At 36.2% G+C, this 13,587-nt stretch overlaps 1 protein-coding gene across 3 annotated transcripts in view; it reads left to right on the top strand.

The window, feature by feature from the left end:
• NETO2 (neuropilin and tolloid like 2) overlaps nucleotides 1-12,072 on the top strand; it is a 58,726-nt gene extending 46,654 nt beyond the window's left edge. For all 3 annotated transcript variants that reach the window (XM_040497924.1, XM_040497925.1, XM_040497923.1), the window contains 2 exons: nucleotides 6,360-6,473; nucleotides 8,267-12,072. In XM_040497924.1, the coding sequence (XP_040353858.1) occupies nucleotides 6,360-6,473; nucleotides 8,267-8,847 (695 nt within the window). In that variant the 3' untranslated portion in view covers nucleotides 8,848-12,072. The remainder of the gene's footprint in view (nucleotides 1-6,359; nucleotides 6,474-8,266) is intronic.
• Nucleotides 12,073-13,587: the final 1,515 nt, after the last annotated feature.

The raw sequence follows: 13,587 nt of genomic DNA, 5'->3' as shown, positions 1-13,587 counted from the left end.
AAGGTTTACATAAATGGACTAAATCTGCATGAGATATTCACTTCATACCTACCCATTGTGGATTACAGATATGACTAAAATAATATAACTTGGCTAAAGTGAAAGATACAGAATAACAGTCAGTCAATATGTTTGACCTCTTCCCAAGCACTGAATACTAATATACACCTCACTCTTTCAGACAGGATATGGTTTTAGGAAGATAATTTCTAGGACTACAACCATGAAAGAAACAGAAGTTATTTTTGTCAAAATAAATCCATAATGTGATTTTCAGTGACATACTGCCTATAGGTCCCTGCGGGCCTAGTTGAAGGACAGACCATCTTTCAGCATCATTGCCACATCTCATGGGAAGGGAAGGGGGGCTGAAACCATAACCCTTCTTTCTCATGCCATGATCCAGTAGTGAGTAAAAGGGAAAAGAGAAAGTCCTCAGGCTAGAAGTAGAAAATAGTTCATAACTGGCACTATTTTTGCTATTCTCTTTGCCCTTTACTTATAAATTGCTATAATTCAGCCATTTTTTATAGTTTTTAATTGAAGCATGTCATTAGCATCCCAGGTCAATAACTGATACTTTGATTCTCATCATAAACAGCTATGCTTACCCACTGAAAATCCATAGAGCTTAATACATCTGTAATTATGAATATAATGTATTTCTACAAAACAAAACCTGATATCACTGCTGCTTTCTAATTGCTTTAAATCATGTGGGGAGCAATTGTAAAGAATTCTATAAAATAAAAACCTCATGAGGGTGTTTTCTACTTACTGTTTAGTCAGTGAGAAACTCTGAGCAGAAAACCTGTCTTTTTTTTTTGCCACTTTTGAACCATAAAGAGAATCCAAATGTGGTCACACAATGTTCTATGGATAAACTTAAAGAGCTAATGATAGTTTGACTCAAAATCAGCATGCCTAGAAGCCACAGTACTTACAACCTCACTCAGCTTGTCTTGAAAATAGCTTCTGTTCCCTGTATTCTCATTTGTGAACTGGATAAGATAGGTAAAATTAGAGGTCAGCAGGTAATATGATATAGTATGTATTAGGATTGTGGTATGATACATAAACAAAAAGCCAGAAAACTCCAGTTTTTAGAAGTGAGAAATTCAAAAATACTGTGTGTTCTCTAGGCCATTTGTTATGTTAAACTGCACACATGGGTGTAATATAATTTTATAATATACATGACACAACTGAAGTGGGTTACCAGCTAAGTTTGTACTTAAATAAAATACCACCATACTGGGTTTTTTTCAATTTATTCATTTTAAGAGAGAGAGCACGCAAGCAGAGGAGGGGCAGAGGAGAGAATCCCAAGCAGGCTCTGCATTGTCAGTTCAGAGCCCAAAGTGGGGCTCGATCCCACAAACCATGAGATCATGACCTGAGCCAAACTCAAGGGCCCAACACTTACCTGACTGAGCCACCCAAGCACCCCATCATCATATGTTTTCTTTGGCTTTTCTGCCCTCAACCTAATGGCTTATTCATGTAACTCATATGTATTGCCCTTGTAAGTTTTGAATCCATCAAACATTTTTTTAAGAATCATGAAATATTACTTAATAGTTTAAATGATACATGTGATGGGTTCAGTCTCTGAGTAAATTACTTGTTATATACATGATACTTCTAAGAATAGAATTATCCACATGATTGAAACCACTAATTTCATAGTCTCATTGATTTTAGAACCAGAAGTCTGAGATAACAGTCTATCCCATTCATTTAAAAAGAGGAAACAGCAACCCAAGGAGTTAGTTAAAATCTCAAAGTAGACAGGTTAACTAATAACAGAAACAATTTTTCTTAATTACTAATCCATTTTTTTTTCCATTCTCTGCTTCATAGCATGATTTCCCAAGCTATTCACAGTTCTTAGCTATTTTAGATTCTTTAGTTATCAGAGCCACCTAAGGGTTATTATACTTAACCTGGAGTGGGTAAGTACCCAGCAAATAAGCAAGCCTAAAAGTTTAGTGCACTGAATAATTAACTGTATATAAACGTCATGCCTACATTCCGTTTAATTTATAGTAGGGAGGGAGGAAAGATAAACAAATCCTAGTTCATAATGATTAACCATAGATAAGCCTGCTGAACTAGAACTTGGGTGAATATTACTTTTGGGGGATTCTTCCTTAAAAAGAGATTTTAGGGGTGCCTGGGTGACTCAGTTGGTAAGGCATCTGACTCTTGATTTTGACTCGGGTCATGATCTCACATTTGTGAGATCGAGCCCTGCATTGTGCTCTGCACTGACAGTGCAGGGCCTGCTTGTTGGGATTCTTCCTCTATCTCTCTCTGTCTCTGTCTCTGTCTCTCTCTCTCTCTCTCTCTCTGCCCTCCCCTCTATCTCAATAAATAAATAAATAAACAGTCTTTTAAAAAAAGAGAGCTTATATTTGCTCTCTAATAGCAAAGCAATTTTGGATGTTATTTTAATTGAAGAATAATTGACATTCATTCAGTGGATGATATTCTATTCAGTGATTTGATATTTACATACATTATGAAATGATCACCACCATAAGTCTAGGTTCCATTTGTCACATACAAAATTGTTCTAATATTATTGACTGTATTCCCTAAGCTGTACATTATATTCCCATGACTTACTTGTTTTATAACTTGAAGACTGTTCCTCTTATTCCCCTTCCCCTATTTCATCCTATCTCACCCCCACACCCCTACTTCCTTCTGGTAACCATTAGTTCTCTGTTTCTGAGTCTTTCTGTTTTGTTTGTACATTTTTTTTTTTAGATTCCACATATAAATGAAATCATCAGTATTTGTTTTTCTCTGACTTATTTCACTTAGCATAATACCCTTTAGGTCCATCTGTGTTGTTACACATGACAAGATTTCATTCCTTTTTATGGTTCAGTAATACTCCATTGTATGTATGTGTGTGTATACACATACACACACAGACATTTTTATTGATTCATCCATGGATGGGCACTTAGGTTGCTTATATATCTTAGCTATTATAAATAATGATGTAATGAACAGAGGGGTGCATACATCTTTTTGAATTAGTATTTTGATTTTCTTCAGATATATACCCAAAAGTGGAATTGCTGGATTATATGGTAATTCTATTTTTAACTTTTTGAGGGACCTTTATACTGTTTGGAGAAACTTTATACTGGTGCAGGGGCTGCACCAATATTCATTCTCACCAACAGTGCATGAAGGTTCCCTTTTTTCCACATCTCCACTGACACTTATTTCTTGTCTTTTTCACGACAGCCATTCTGACAGTTGTGAAGTGATATCTCATTGTGGTTTTGATTTGCATTTCCCTGATGATTAGTGATGCAATGGATGTTGTCTATTGACCTACATTATAAGTCTAATAAATATTTGATAGATATCAGATGATGTTTTAGGGTTTCCTGGGGACCCAATAAATACCTGTTTCTATAGTCCATTTTCAGAGCCAAACTGAGAAATAGACAAAGGGGTCAGGCAGGTGGATACCAAACTGTCAGGTTTTTGTTTTCTATGTGTGTGTTGGTTTTTTGTTTGTTTGTTTTTTATCAGACTGTCAGTTTTATTACTGATGATGCAATTGGACAATGTGGTTAGGTATTCCAAAGCTTCCTATGATTGTAACCTAAAGATAGGGCCTTCTCTTTAGAGGGAAAGAAATACTAACTTCATTATTGTTTTAATAAGGTTCATTGTATATTTATTTTTAAAAAGATACTTTTAGGGAAGAAATTTAGTTATTAATCTCATAAAATTTTAGATATTTCTTTTCATCTTGAAAAGAAACTTTTTTTTTAATATTAATGTATTTTCAGAGAGAGAAAGCATGTGTGCTCACACGTGAGATGGGAGGGGCAGAAAAAGAGCAAGAGAATCCCAAGCAGGCTCCTCACTGTCAGCCCAGAGCCCACAAACTGTGAGATCATGACCTGAGCCAAAATCAAGAGTCAGGTGCTTAACCAACTGAGCCACTCAGGCACACCTTGAAAAGAAACTTTTAAAAAGAAAATATAAAAAATATTTCCACTCTTACGTGGATCCTGAGAAACTTAACAGAAACCCATGGGGGAGGGGAGGGAAAAAAAAGAGGTTAGAGTGGGAGAGAGAGCCAAAGCATAAGACTCTTAAAAACTGAGAACAAACTGAGGGTTGATGGGGGGTGGGAGGGAGGAGAGGGGAGGTGATGGGCATTGAAGAGGGCATCTTTTGGGATGAGTACTGGGTGTTATATGGAAACTAATTTGACAATAAATTTCATATAATAAAAAATAAAATAAAAAAATATTTGAAGCCTGTCAGTATAATAGAGAGTGGTACTCAGTTTTCCTCCCTTGATGTGACATGTATCTTCTCAAAATAAATGTAGAATTTTTTAGACAGGAAATACATTGTGTTTGAGTATATTTTTGGAAATCAAAATGGTTAGTTGATTTTTAGGAGCTTCTGTCATAATTCTGCAGTCCTTTTGAGTGGAAGAAAAAATAAGCTATCCTTCTTGACTTTCAGATTTGTGTGTGTGTGTGTCTTTACACTGAAATACACGTTATTACTATGCTGGTACTTTTGTCTCTGATCTAAGACTTTATTTCCTAACTAAAGTAAACACACTGAGTCATAATCTAGTGTAACAAATTTTTACACAAACAAGGAGAAGTGTTAGATGGAAGCACATATACGGTATGACCGGAACACAGGGGTCCCTAGCTGCCTAGGAGAATTGAGGGAATCTTCACAGACAAGGCAACATTTTGGATGATCTTGAAAGATGAGTAGATGGTCACCAGGAAGGGAAAGGAGGAAGGAGACATTTCAGGCTGAAAGAACAGTTTATACAAAATACAAAATTACATGGTATATGTTCCAAAATCTTTGTTGTTTTAAAAAATTTTAATGTTAGGGGCGCCTGGGTGGCACAGTCGGTTAAGCGTCCGACTTCAGCCAGGTCACGATCTCGCGGTCCGTGAGTTCGAGCCCCGTGTCGGGCTCTGGGCTGATGGCTCAGAGCCTGGAGCCTGTTTCCGATTCTGTGTCTCCCTCTCTCTCTGCCCCTCCCCAGTTCATGCTCTGTCTCTCTCTGTCCCAAAAATAAATAAACGTTGAAAAAAAAAATTTTTTTTTTTAAAAAAATTTTAATGTTAAAATTCTAAAGAGTTATTTTTTTGTGTGGTAGAATCTATATAACATAAAATTCGCCATTTTAACCATTTTTGAGTATATAGTTTGGTGGCATTAGGTACATTCACATTTTTCTGCAACCATCCCCACCATCCATCTCCAGAACTTTTTTATCATTCCCAACTGAAACTCTCCCATTAAACACTCCCCATTTCCCTCTTCCTCCAGGTTCTGGTAGCTATTGCGCTTTTTTTCTGTCAATGAGTTGACTGCTCCAGGTACCATATATATACCTGGAATCCTACAATATTTGTTCTTTTGTGTCTGGCTTCCTTCAAGCATAATGAATGTCAAGATTTATCTATGTTGTAGCATTTGCCAGAATTTCCTTCTGAGTTTTAACACTGAATAATATTTCATTAGATATGTGTACACCACATTGTGGTTATCCATTCATCCATCAACAGATACTCAGATTATTTCTACCTTTTGGTGGAATGATGCTGCTGTGTGCTTGTCAATAATGCTGCCATGAACATGGCTGTATATTACGTGTTTGAATCTTTGCTTTTAGTTGTTTGAGATATGTACCTAGAAATAGAATTGCTGCAGCACATGGTAATCTGTGTAAATTTCTGAGGAAACTCCATACTGTTTGCACAGCAACTGTACCATTTTACATTTCCCTCAGCAATGCACCAAGGGTTCCAGTGTCTCCACATCCTCACCAACATTTTCTTCTAACAGTTTGGAATGCTACCAGGCTATGTACTACTTCCTTGAGAACCATGGCAAATATATTCATATTCTCATTACATTAAAAATGACACTTGGGGGGGGCGCCTGGGTGGCTCAGTCAGTTGAGCGTCCGACTTCGGCTCAGGTCATGATCTCTCGGTCTGTGAGTTCGAGCCCCACGTCGGGCTCTGTGCTGCCGGCTCAGAGCCTGGAGCCTGCTTCGGATTCTGTGTCTCCCTCTCTCTCTGACCCTCACCCGCTCATGCTCTGTCTCTGTCTCTGTCTCTCTCTCTGTCAAAAATAAATAAAACATTAAAAAAAAAATTTTTTTTAAATGACACTTGGGCACCCTTAAGTAAAAGTTTAGGTGAGACCATATCAGAGAGTATTGGCCTTTGTCTTATTGTTTATATAGTAGGAGTGTATTCATGAAACAAGTTTAAGTGTAAATAAACCAAAATGAGTTCTTAGCAACAAATTGTTTTTCTTTCCTGCAGCTCCCTGCACAGGTAGCACTTTCTTTTGCCACAGCAACATGTGCATCAATAATTCTTTAGTCTGTAATGGTGTTCAGAACTGTGCATACCCTTGGGATGAAAATCATTGTAAAGGTGAGTGCAATGGCAAAGGCCAACCTTTTTGAGAGAAAAGTGACCATTGCCCTTCATTAAGAAAGACTTAAAATGCCCTTTTCTGCCACTGTACTTAGCAATAGCTGCTTTGGCAGAAATGGAAACATAAAATATAAATGTTCGTTTTAAATAGAGTGTGGACTTTTGTTATGTGGTGAAAGTAAAGAAAAATACTTATTCTCAACAAAAGCATTCATTTTTATGTACTGTGTTTTTTAAGTTGTTCAAAAGTCTGCTCTAATATTTCTTTCATTATTTTCTTATTCATATTGTAAAGATACCTTATTCTCAGAATAATTTATAAAGTTACCTAAAATAGTAGTATTTTTTAAATTATATACAAATGCTGTTTAATAAATATTGATGCATTCAGTCTTAAAAAGCAGCAAAAACAGGGGCGCGTGGGTGGCTCAGTCGGTTGAGCGTCTGACTTCGGCTCAGGTCATGATCTCACAGTTTGTAAGTTCGAGCCCCGCATCAGGCTCTGTGCTGACCGCTTGCTCGGAGCCTGGAGCCTGCTTCAGATTCTTCTCTCTCTGCCCCTCCCCCGCTCATGCTTTGTCTCACTCTGTTTCTCAAAAATAAATCAATGTAAAAAAAAAAAATTTAAAAAGCAGCAAAAACAGACTTGTAAGAACCGCTCTTTTTCATTTTATAAAATTTCCTATGTTCTATTTCTAGTGTATATCTAAGGTAAATGTGACTTGTGGTAATAGTTGAATATCTACAAACATTATCAACTCACTGTCTCAGTCCTAAAGTTTACCTCCCTTTTATTCTCCAAAAGCTCAATAAATATCTTACTGTGAAAAGTTAATGTGATCTGATAAGGCTGTCTTAAGTACTTGAAGTAATTTAAGGTAATCATTCAAATGTAAATTGTGATAATAACATGCCTAAGTGGGTTAGCCTGATCACTTTAGTTCTCTCTTGCTGATGGCGGTTAGTGGAGATGCTGTGGATATACCTCAACATGGCAGTTTGTCAAAAATACCATAGGGGAGCCCGGGTGGCTCAGTCAGTTAAATATCCAACTCTTGATTTCAGCATAGGTCATGATCTCATGGTTTGTTCATGAGATCAAGCCCCACGATGGGCTCTGCCCTGAGAGTACAGAGCCTGCTTGGGTTTTTCTGTCTTCCTCTCTCTCTACCCCTCCTCTGCTCGTGAACACTCTCTCCCTCTCAAAATAAGTAAGCATTAAAAAAAAAAAAAAAAAAAAAAAAAAGATATACCATAGAACAGAAAGCTAAACTTGATAGAATAAGAGTATTTGTTTGGTATTTTCCTTTTTTGTTTATTTATTTTGAGAGAGAGAGCACATGTGCGTGCATGAGCTGGGGGAGGGGAGGGGACAGAGAAAGAGAGAGAATCCCAAGCAAGCTTCCTTCCTGTCAGCACAGAGCCCAACATGGGGCTGGACCCCACAAACTGCAATCATGACCTGAGCCAAAATCAAGAATCGGACACTTAACCAACTGAGCCACCCAGGCGCCCCTGGCATTTTCTTTGTGTTCATGTATTTAATTTAATTTGCAAGAACCAAGTCCTTTTTCTTTTATGTAATCTATCTAGCCATAGTATGATTGGCTAATTTAACCAGAAATCATAATGGTATTGTTTTATTTGTTCAAAAACCTAATTTTAGGTGGCATCATCTGTGGTCTGTTTGACCCACGTGTTCTGCTTTACCTAAAAATACCTTACCAGTTTGGGACAGGGCTCATTAATGAATTTTGAAAGCCTCATTGTTTCTCTTTCTCTTTCTGCAGAAAAGAAAAAAGCAGGACTATTTGAACAAATCACTAAAACTCATGGAACAATTATTGGCATTACATCAGGGATTGTCTTGGTCCTTCTCATTATTTCTATTTTAGTACAAGTGAAACAGCCTCGAAAAAAGGTCATGGCTTGCAAAACTGCTTTTAATAAAACTGGATTTCAGGAAGTGTTTGATCCTCCTCATTATGAACTGTTTTCACTAAGGGACAAAGAGATTTCTGCAGACCTAGCCGACCTGTCAGAAGAACTGGACAACTACCAGAAGATGCGGCGCTCCTCCACCGCCTCCCGGTGCATTCATGACCATCACTGCGGATCGCAAGCATCCAGTGTCAAACAAAGCAGGACCAACCTGAGTTCCATGGAACTGCCTTTCCGAAATGATTTTGCACAACCACAGCCAATGAAAACATTTAATAGCACCTTCAAAAAGAGTAGCTACACTTTCAAACAGGCACATGAGTGCCCTGAACAGGCCCTAGAAGACAGAGTAATGGAGGAGATTCCTTGTGAAATTTATGTCAGGGGGCGAGATGATTCTGCACAAGCATCCATATCCATCGATTTTTAATCTTCTACAAAAGGGGACATTAATTATTAAGTATGTACGTATGCAGCCTACAGAGCACCCATTCTCTCCAGCAGCCAACCTTTTCTCCTGTCGAAACTAGGAAGACCTTCATTTCCCATTAATCTATTGTAATGGTGAAGTTTTTATTATCTCAGGCAGTCTATATGTTAAGCCAACCAAGGAACTTACTCCATTCAGTGAAAAAAATAATAATCATTTATTGCTTGGTGTCACATAAACAAAGTACCAGTTAAATAGCATTTAAAGAGTGAAGTAGTTCTGCTGAGCCAGGCTCAGGCTGCTTCAGGAATACTGCTCTTGATTGATACAGTTTGTCAATATTGTGATCCCACAATAAGTTTAAAAGTAAGGTTTTTCTTTACATTCCTTTTGTTTTTCTTTTCTCTAAATTTAATTTGTTTTATAAGTTTGTGATTTTACCATTTTGGTTTCTTGCTAAATATAAGTGGTTATCATACCACACATATTTCAATACAGGCATTTGTTCTAGAATTTGTCAAAATATAAGTAGTTACTGTGGTAAGTGCCAATTAAGACCCGGAGTTCTGTTTCGCCCATCTGTTTCTTGACTAATTTCTATACTGCTGCCTTTTAGTTACTGGATTTTTAGTCTTTATTTTTTGTGAATGGTAAATGATATGATTTATCGCCTTTAGGTCCTATCTTGTCTTACTTTTACTAGAAGAATTCATAATCCTAGGATGTATGCACCCTTGCCAGTTATGACTAAAAACTTAAGGATTAAAATTTCTGAAAATCCTTTGAAATTTCCCAAATTTGGTCACATTCAGTGATAGCCCATTCATTCCTGTGAGCAAAGTCATTTAATTCATTTTGGAAAAAGCCTGTAATTATGTTTATTTCCAGCATTTCTCACCACCAGATTTGTGTTCCCTGTTATTTTTATAAGAAGATGATTTTGCTCCCTTTGTATTGGTTTATCTTATAGCGTATGGTAACCAAGGTTGTGTGAGAGTAAAAGGAGAATTCCTAAGAAACTGTAAAAGCCCTCAGATGGCTTCGTACTTGGGATAGTACATTTTTCTAGTTCTTACCAAGAATAACAACTTCCACTTTTTTTTAAACTGCACTTTTGACCTTATGTTTTTTATGGTATATAAACAATAATTTATAAACATGATATAAAAACTCATTGTGTTTTTTTAGACTTTTGATATTATTTGATACTGTACAAAACTTTATTAAATCAAGATTAAAGACCTACATGACAGATTTATTTCAGTGTTCACATTAGTGGCTTTGTATACAAGTATGCTGTGATGGAGCTCCACGTTATAACTCATTGTAAAGACCTTGGTAATGTGTACATAGCTTTGGTTTTTTTTGTTATTGCATTTAGTTTATGATAAATTTTTCACTGTGTGTTATTTATTCCAAATCACTACACAAATCTTATATTAAAATATACATTGTTACATGATTCTTCAATCATGTTATTACACTGAGATTTTGGATCTTAAAAAATATATGAAAAGGAACCATTTATCAAATTATAACTAATACAAACATGCCGTTTAAAAGAGATAAATTCTCATTTTTGATATATTTTGTAGTAAATTCTTAGTGAAATGAGAAATTGAAGTTTCATGGAATTTCATTGATTTTTTAAGATATCACATCCATGCATTTTCTCAGATTAGTGAAAACTGGGACCTTAAATATTATACATATATGATACCCCTTCAACATGTTTCTTATATCACATTTTTTATTTTTTTAAATATATCCAGGAGATACGAAAACCTATACATAGTATATCTATGATTTAAGTTGTTTTTTAAGTCAGCATAATTTCCTGTTCTAAAAATAGAATTTGGGAAGGTAGAAAGACTTAATGAATGTAGTATTCATTGAACTAATGAACCAGAGCCAGATTAGATAGAAATTCTTTCAGTAGCTATGTTGAATAGTCATTCTAGTATTAGTAGCCAGCTAACATTTGAACTGCATAGTAATTATTTAGTATAATAATAACTGTGATCTCATTCTTCATGATGAAGGAAAGCTAGCATATTTTCTGTGTAAAGTCACCTGCATTATAAAAACAGCTGTTAAATTCATCTTTAACACCTACCTTATAGTAGAAAATAATACAGTATGCTTCATAAGAGTCACTTGTAACTATATTTTTATTTTTATTTTTGAAATTTGTATCCTATTTTCTTTTAAAAGGTCGTGAAGAGGCCTACAAAATAGAGCCTTTAAAGAAGACATTTAACATTAGAAGAGCACAGAAGTACATAGTTTCAGGCAACTCAGCAAGTAAATCTTGGACAACAGAGTTTGTTCTAAATTTTCTGGCTACTGAAACAAAAGAAATAGTTTTTGTTTTCCACAGTAGACAACCCAAACTTAACTTGCAGTTTTCTCTTCAACAAAAGCAAGAGAGGGTCTCTATACAGAACAACATTTCCTCTGAATTGAAAGAAAAAAAAAAAAGCAAAATGCAGAGAGAAGTCTAAATAGTGAAGGCACCTCTTAATTTGGTCCAGGATCAGGGGTTTCTGATGAGTTAGTCTGTCTGCAGGAGTAGAACTGAAGAGCCAGATGATCAAATTAGCTAAGCCAGCCTTAAACTGCCATGTATTGTATGCCTTCATTGAACTATAGATGGGGACTAGGCCTCATTTATTTTTTAGTCAGACATTTATTTTGGCAGTACACTATAGGAAGGGAAGAGAATGGAACTAATTTTTAGGCATTATTACCAGCATAATGCTAATTGCTGCATATGTAGTCTATCATTTTTGAGGTCAGTGAGAAAACTTGACAAATTGTTTACTAAAGTAAAAGCCATAAATTTTAGTAATGGAGATGAACTTCAGCCATCTTGTGGAAGTTATTACACCCTTCATAGAGAATGTAGTAGCCAGTTGTTAAAACATACAGTGGAAAATACAAGTCTGGAGGGGAGAATATCTTCAATTCAGGAGCAGCATTAAAGACACCTCTACTATACTGTTGTTACCTTTCATCTGTGATCCTGAGTTTAGCACAAGATACCAACCCTCAAGTGCCCAGAAATTGCAGGAAACCTACGAATCCCAACATCTAAAGTATGTATGAATGAAGTGTGATGTACCTTTTGTGGGGGGAAATGTTCAACCTAAAGGTTTAACAAAAAGCAAAGGATTTTCCACATTTCACATCACAAAAGAGATTAAAAAGGCTTTGATAACTCTGGATGACAGGTTTTGTGTGTCATGTTTCATGCAATTATTAGGCATTAAAAGGACCTCCTAAGTGTCTACTTCTGAACATTTTTATAGTTGTGCAATTGTCAGATGAGCAGGATGCTTTCTGGCTTCAGGAGTGTGTCAGCTGAGGAGACAGAATAGGAAAAAAGTCAGTTGTGATTCCAGGAGTGATTCTCAAAGGGGATTATGCCCTCTTACAAAATGGTGTGTGCTATGTTGTTCATGATTAGAAGGAATCTAGTTTGGGGTTTTTTTAAGATCCCAAGAAAGATGATCTGCTCCAGCTTTATTAATGAGAATTCTGAGGCCCAGAAAAGAGGAGAGAGTACCCACATCTCAGAACTAGTCCCATGGTCTTTCCTTGCCTTTGCTGTTTTTCCCTGCTTTAGCTGGCTGGAAGTTTTAAAGGTCAAACAGTTCTAAACAGCAGCCCAGATGTTCCATGTAAGCTTGTCTACCACTCTGATTTAAAATGTAATTTATTCTGGGGCGCCTGGGTGGCGCAGTCGGTTAAGCGTCCAACTTCAGCCAGGTCACAATCTCGCGGTCCGTGAGTTCCAGCCCCGCGTCGGGCTCTGGGCTGATGGCTCAGAGCCTGGAGCCTGTTTCCGATTCTGTGTCTCCCTCTCTCTCTCTGCCCCTCCCCTGTTCATGCTCTGTCTCTCTCTGTCCCAAAAATAAATAAACGTTGAAAAAAAAATTTTAAAAAATAAATAAAATGTAATTTATTCTATAATTTTTTCAAAGCATTATATTTTACCTTTTTTTAATCTATGTAACACTATTCTACAATTTTGTTGCCATGACTTCTTGGCATCTGCAAACTGCAAGACAATTACTGTGAATTCTTAATAAACAATGTTAACAATTTATAGGCTTGGCACTAGATAAAAACAGCTTCAGTGTTTTGCTTTTGTGATTTTTTTTAATCTAAAGGAAATAATGTATACTCCAGAAATTAAAGATTTATGTGCTATTATCTCTTGAGTTTGTAGAATGATTTGAGTTCTGAGCCATTATGACAAGTTGACCTCAGATATCTTTTTAGGTCCCTGCAAAATCAGTTTTCCATGTTTTATATACCTCTACTAACAACAAAAATTCTGAATTTTTTTGAGTAACTTTTTTATATATTTCTGTGATTGGTTTAATGACTACAAAAGCCCAAAAAGCTAAATGGTTTTTTTAAAGCAATTAATTTCTTTAGAGTTGAACTTCCAGACCATATAAGAATTCTTCTATGTTTAATCCTGGGTTTGACACTTCACAGTAGGGAATATGACCCTTGAGCTGGAAACAAAACTTGTGTTTTGTTTTCCTTGCTTGTCTCAATTTGCAAAGTCTCCAGAAGTGGCAAAGAAGCCTTATTTCCTTATAGGGCGAAGTTGGCATTTCCTATCCAGTAGCTTTCCTATCCAGTACCAAAGCTTTACTTTGATAAAGTAATCTTAATTATGATAAAAAAAATAAATAAATAAGAGCATCCTCAGGCTGTTACACC

Source organism: Herpailurus yagouaroundi, unplaced genomic scaffold (assembly GCF_014898765.1).
Source record: "Herpailurus yagouaroundi ecotype Mexico unplaced genomic scaffold, PumYag 190, whole genome shotgun sequence".
In the NCBI taxonomy this organism is placed as follows: Eukaryota; Metazoa; Chordata; class Mammalia; order Carnivora; family Felidae; genus Herpailurus; species Herpailurus yagouaroundi.
The sequence above is the reverse complement of the archived record's forward strand: the minus strand, read 5'-3'. Positions and strand labels throughout refer to the sequence as shown.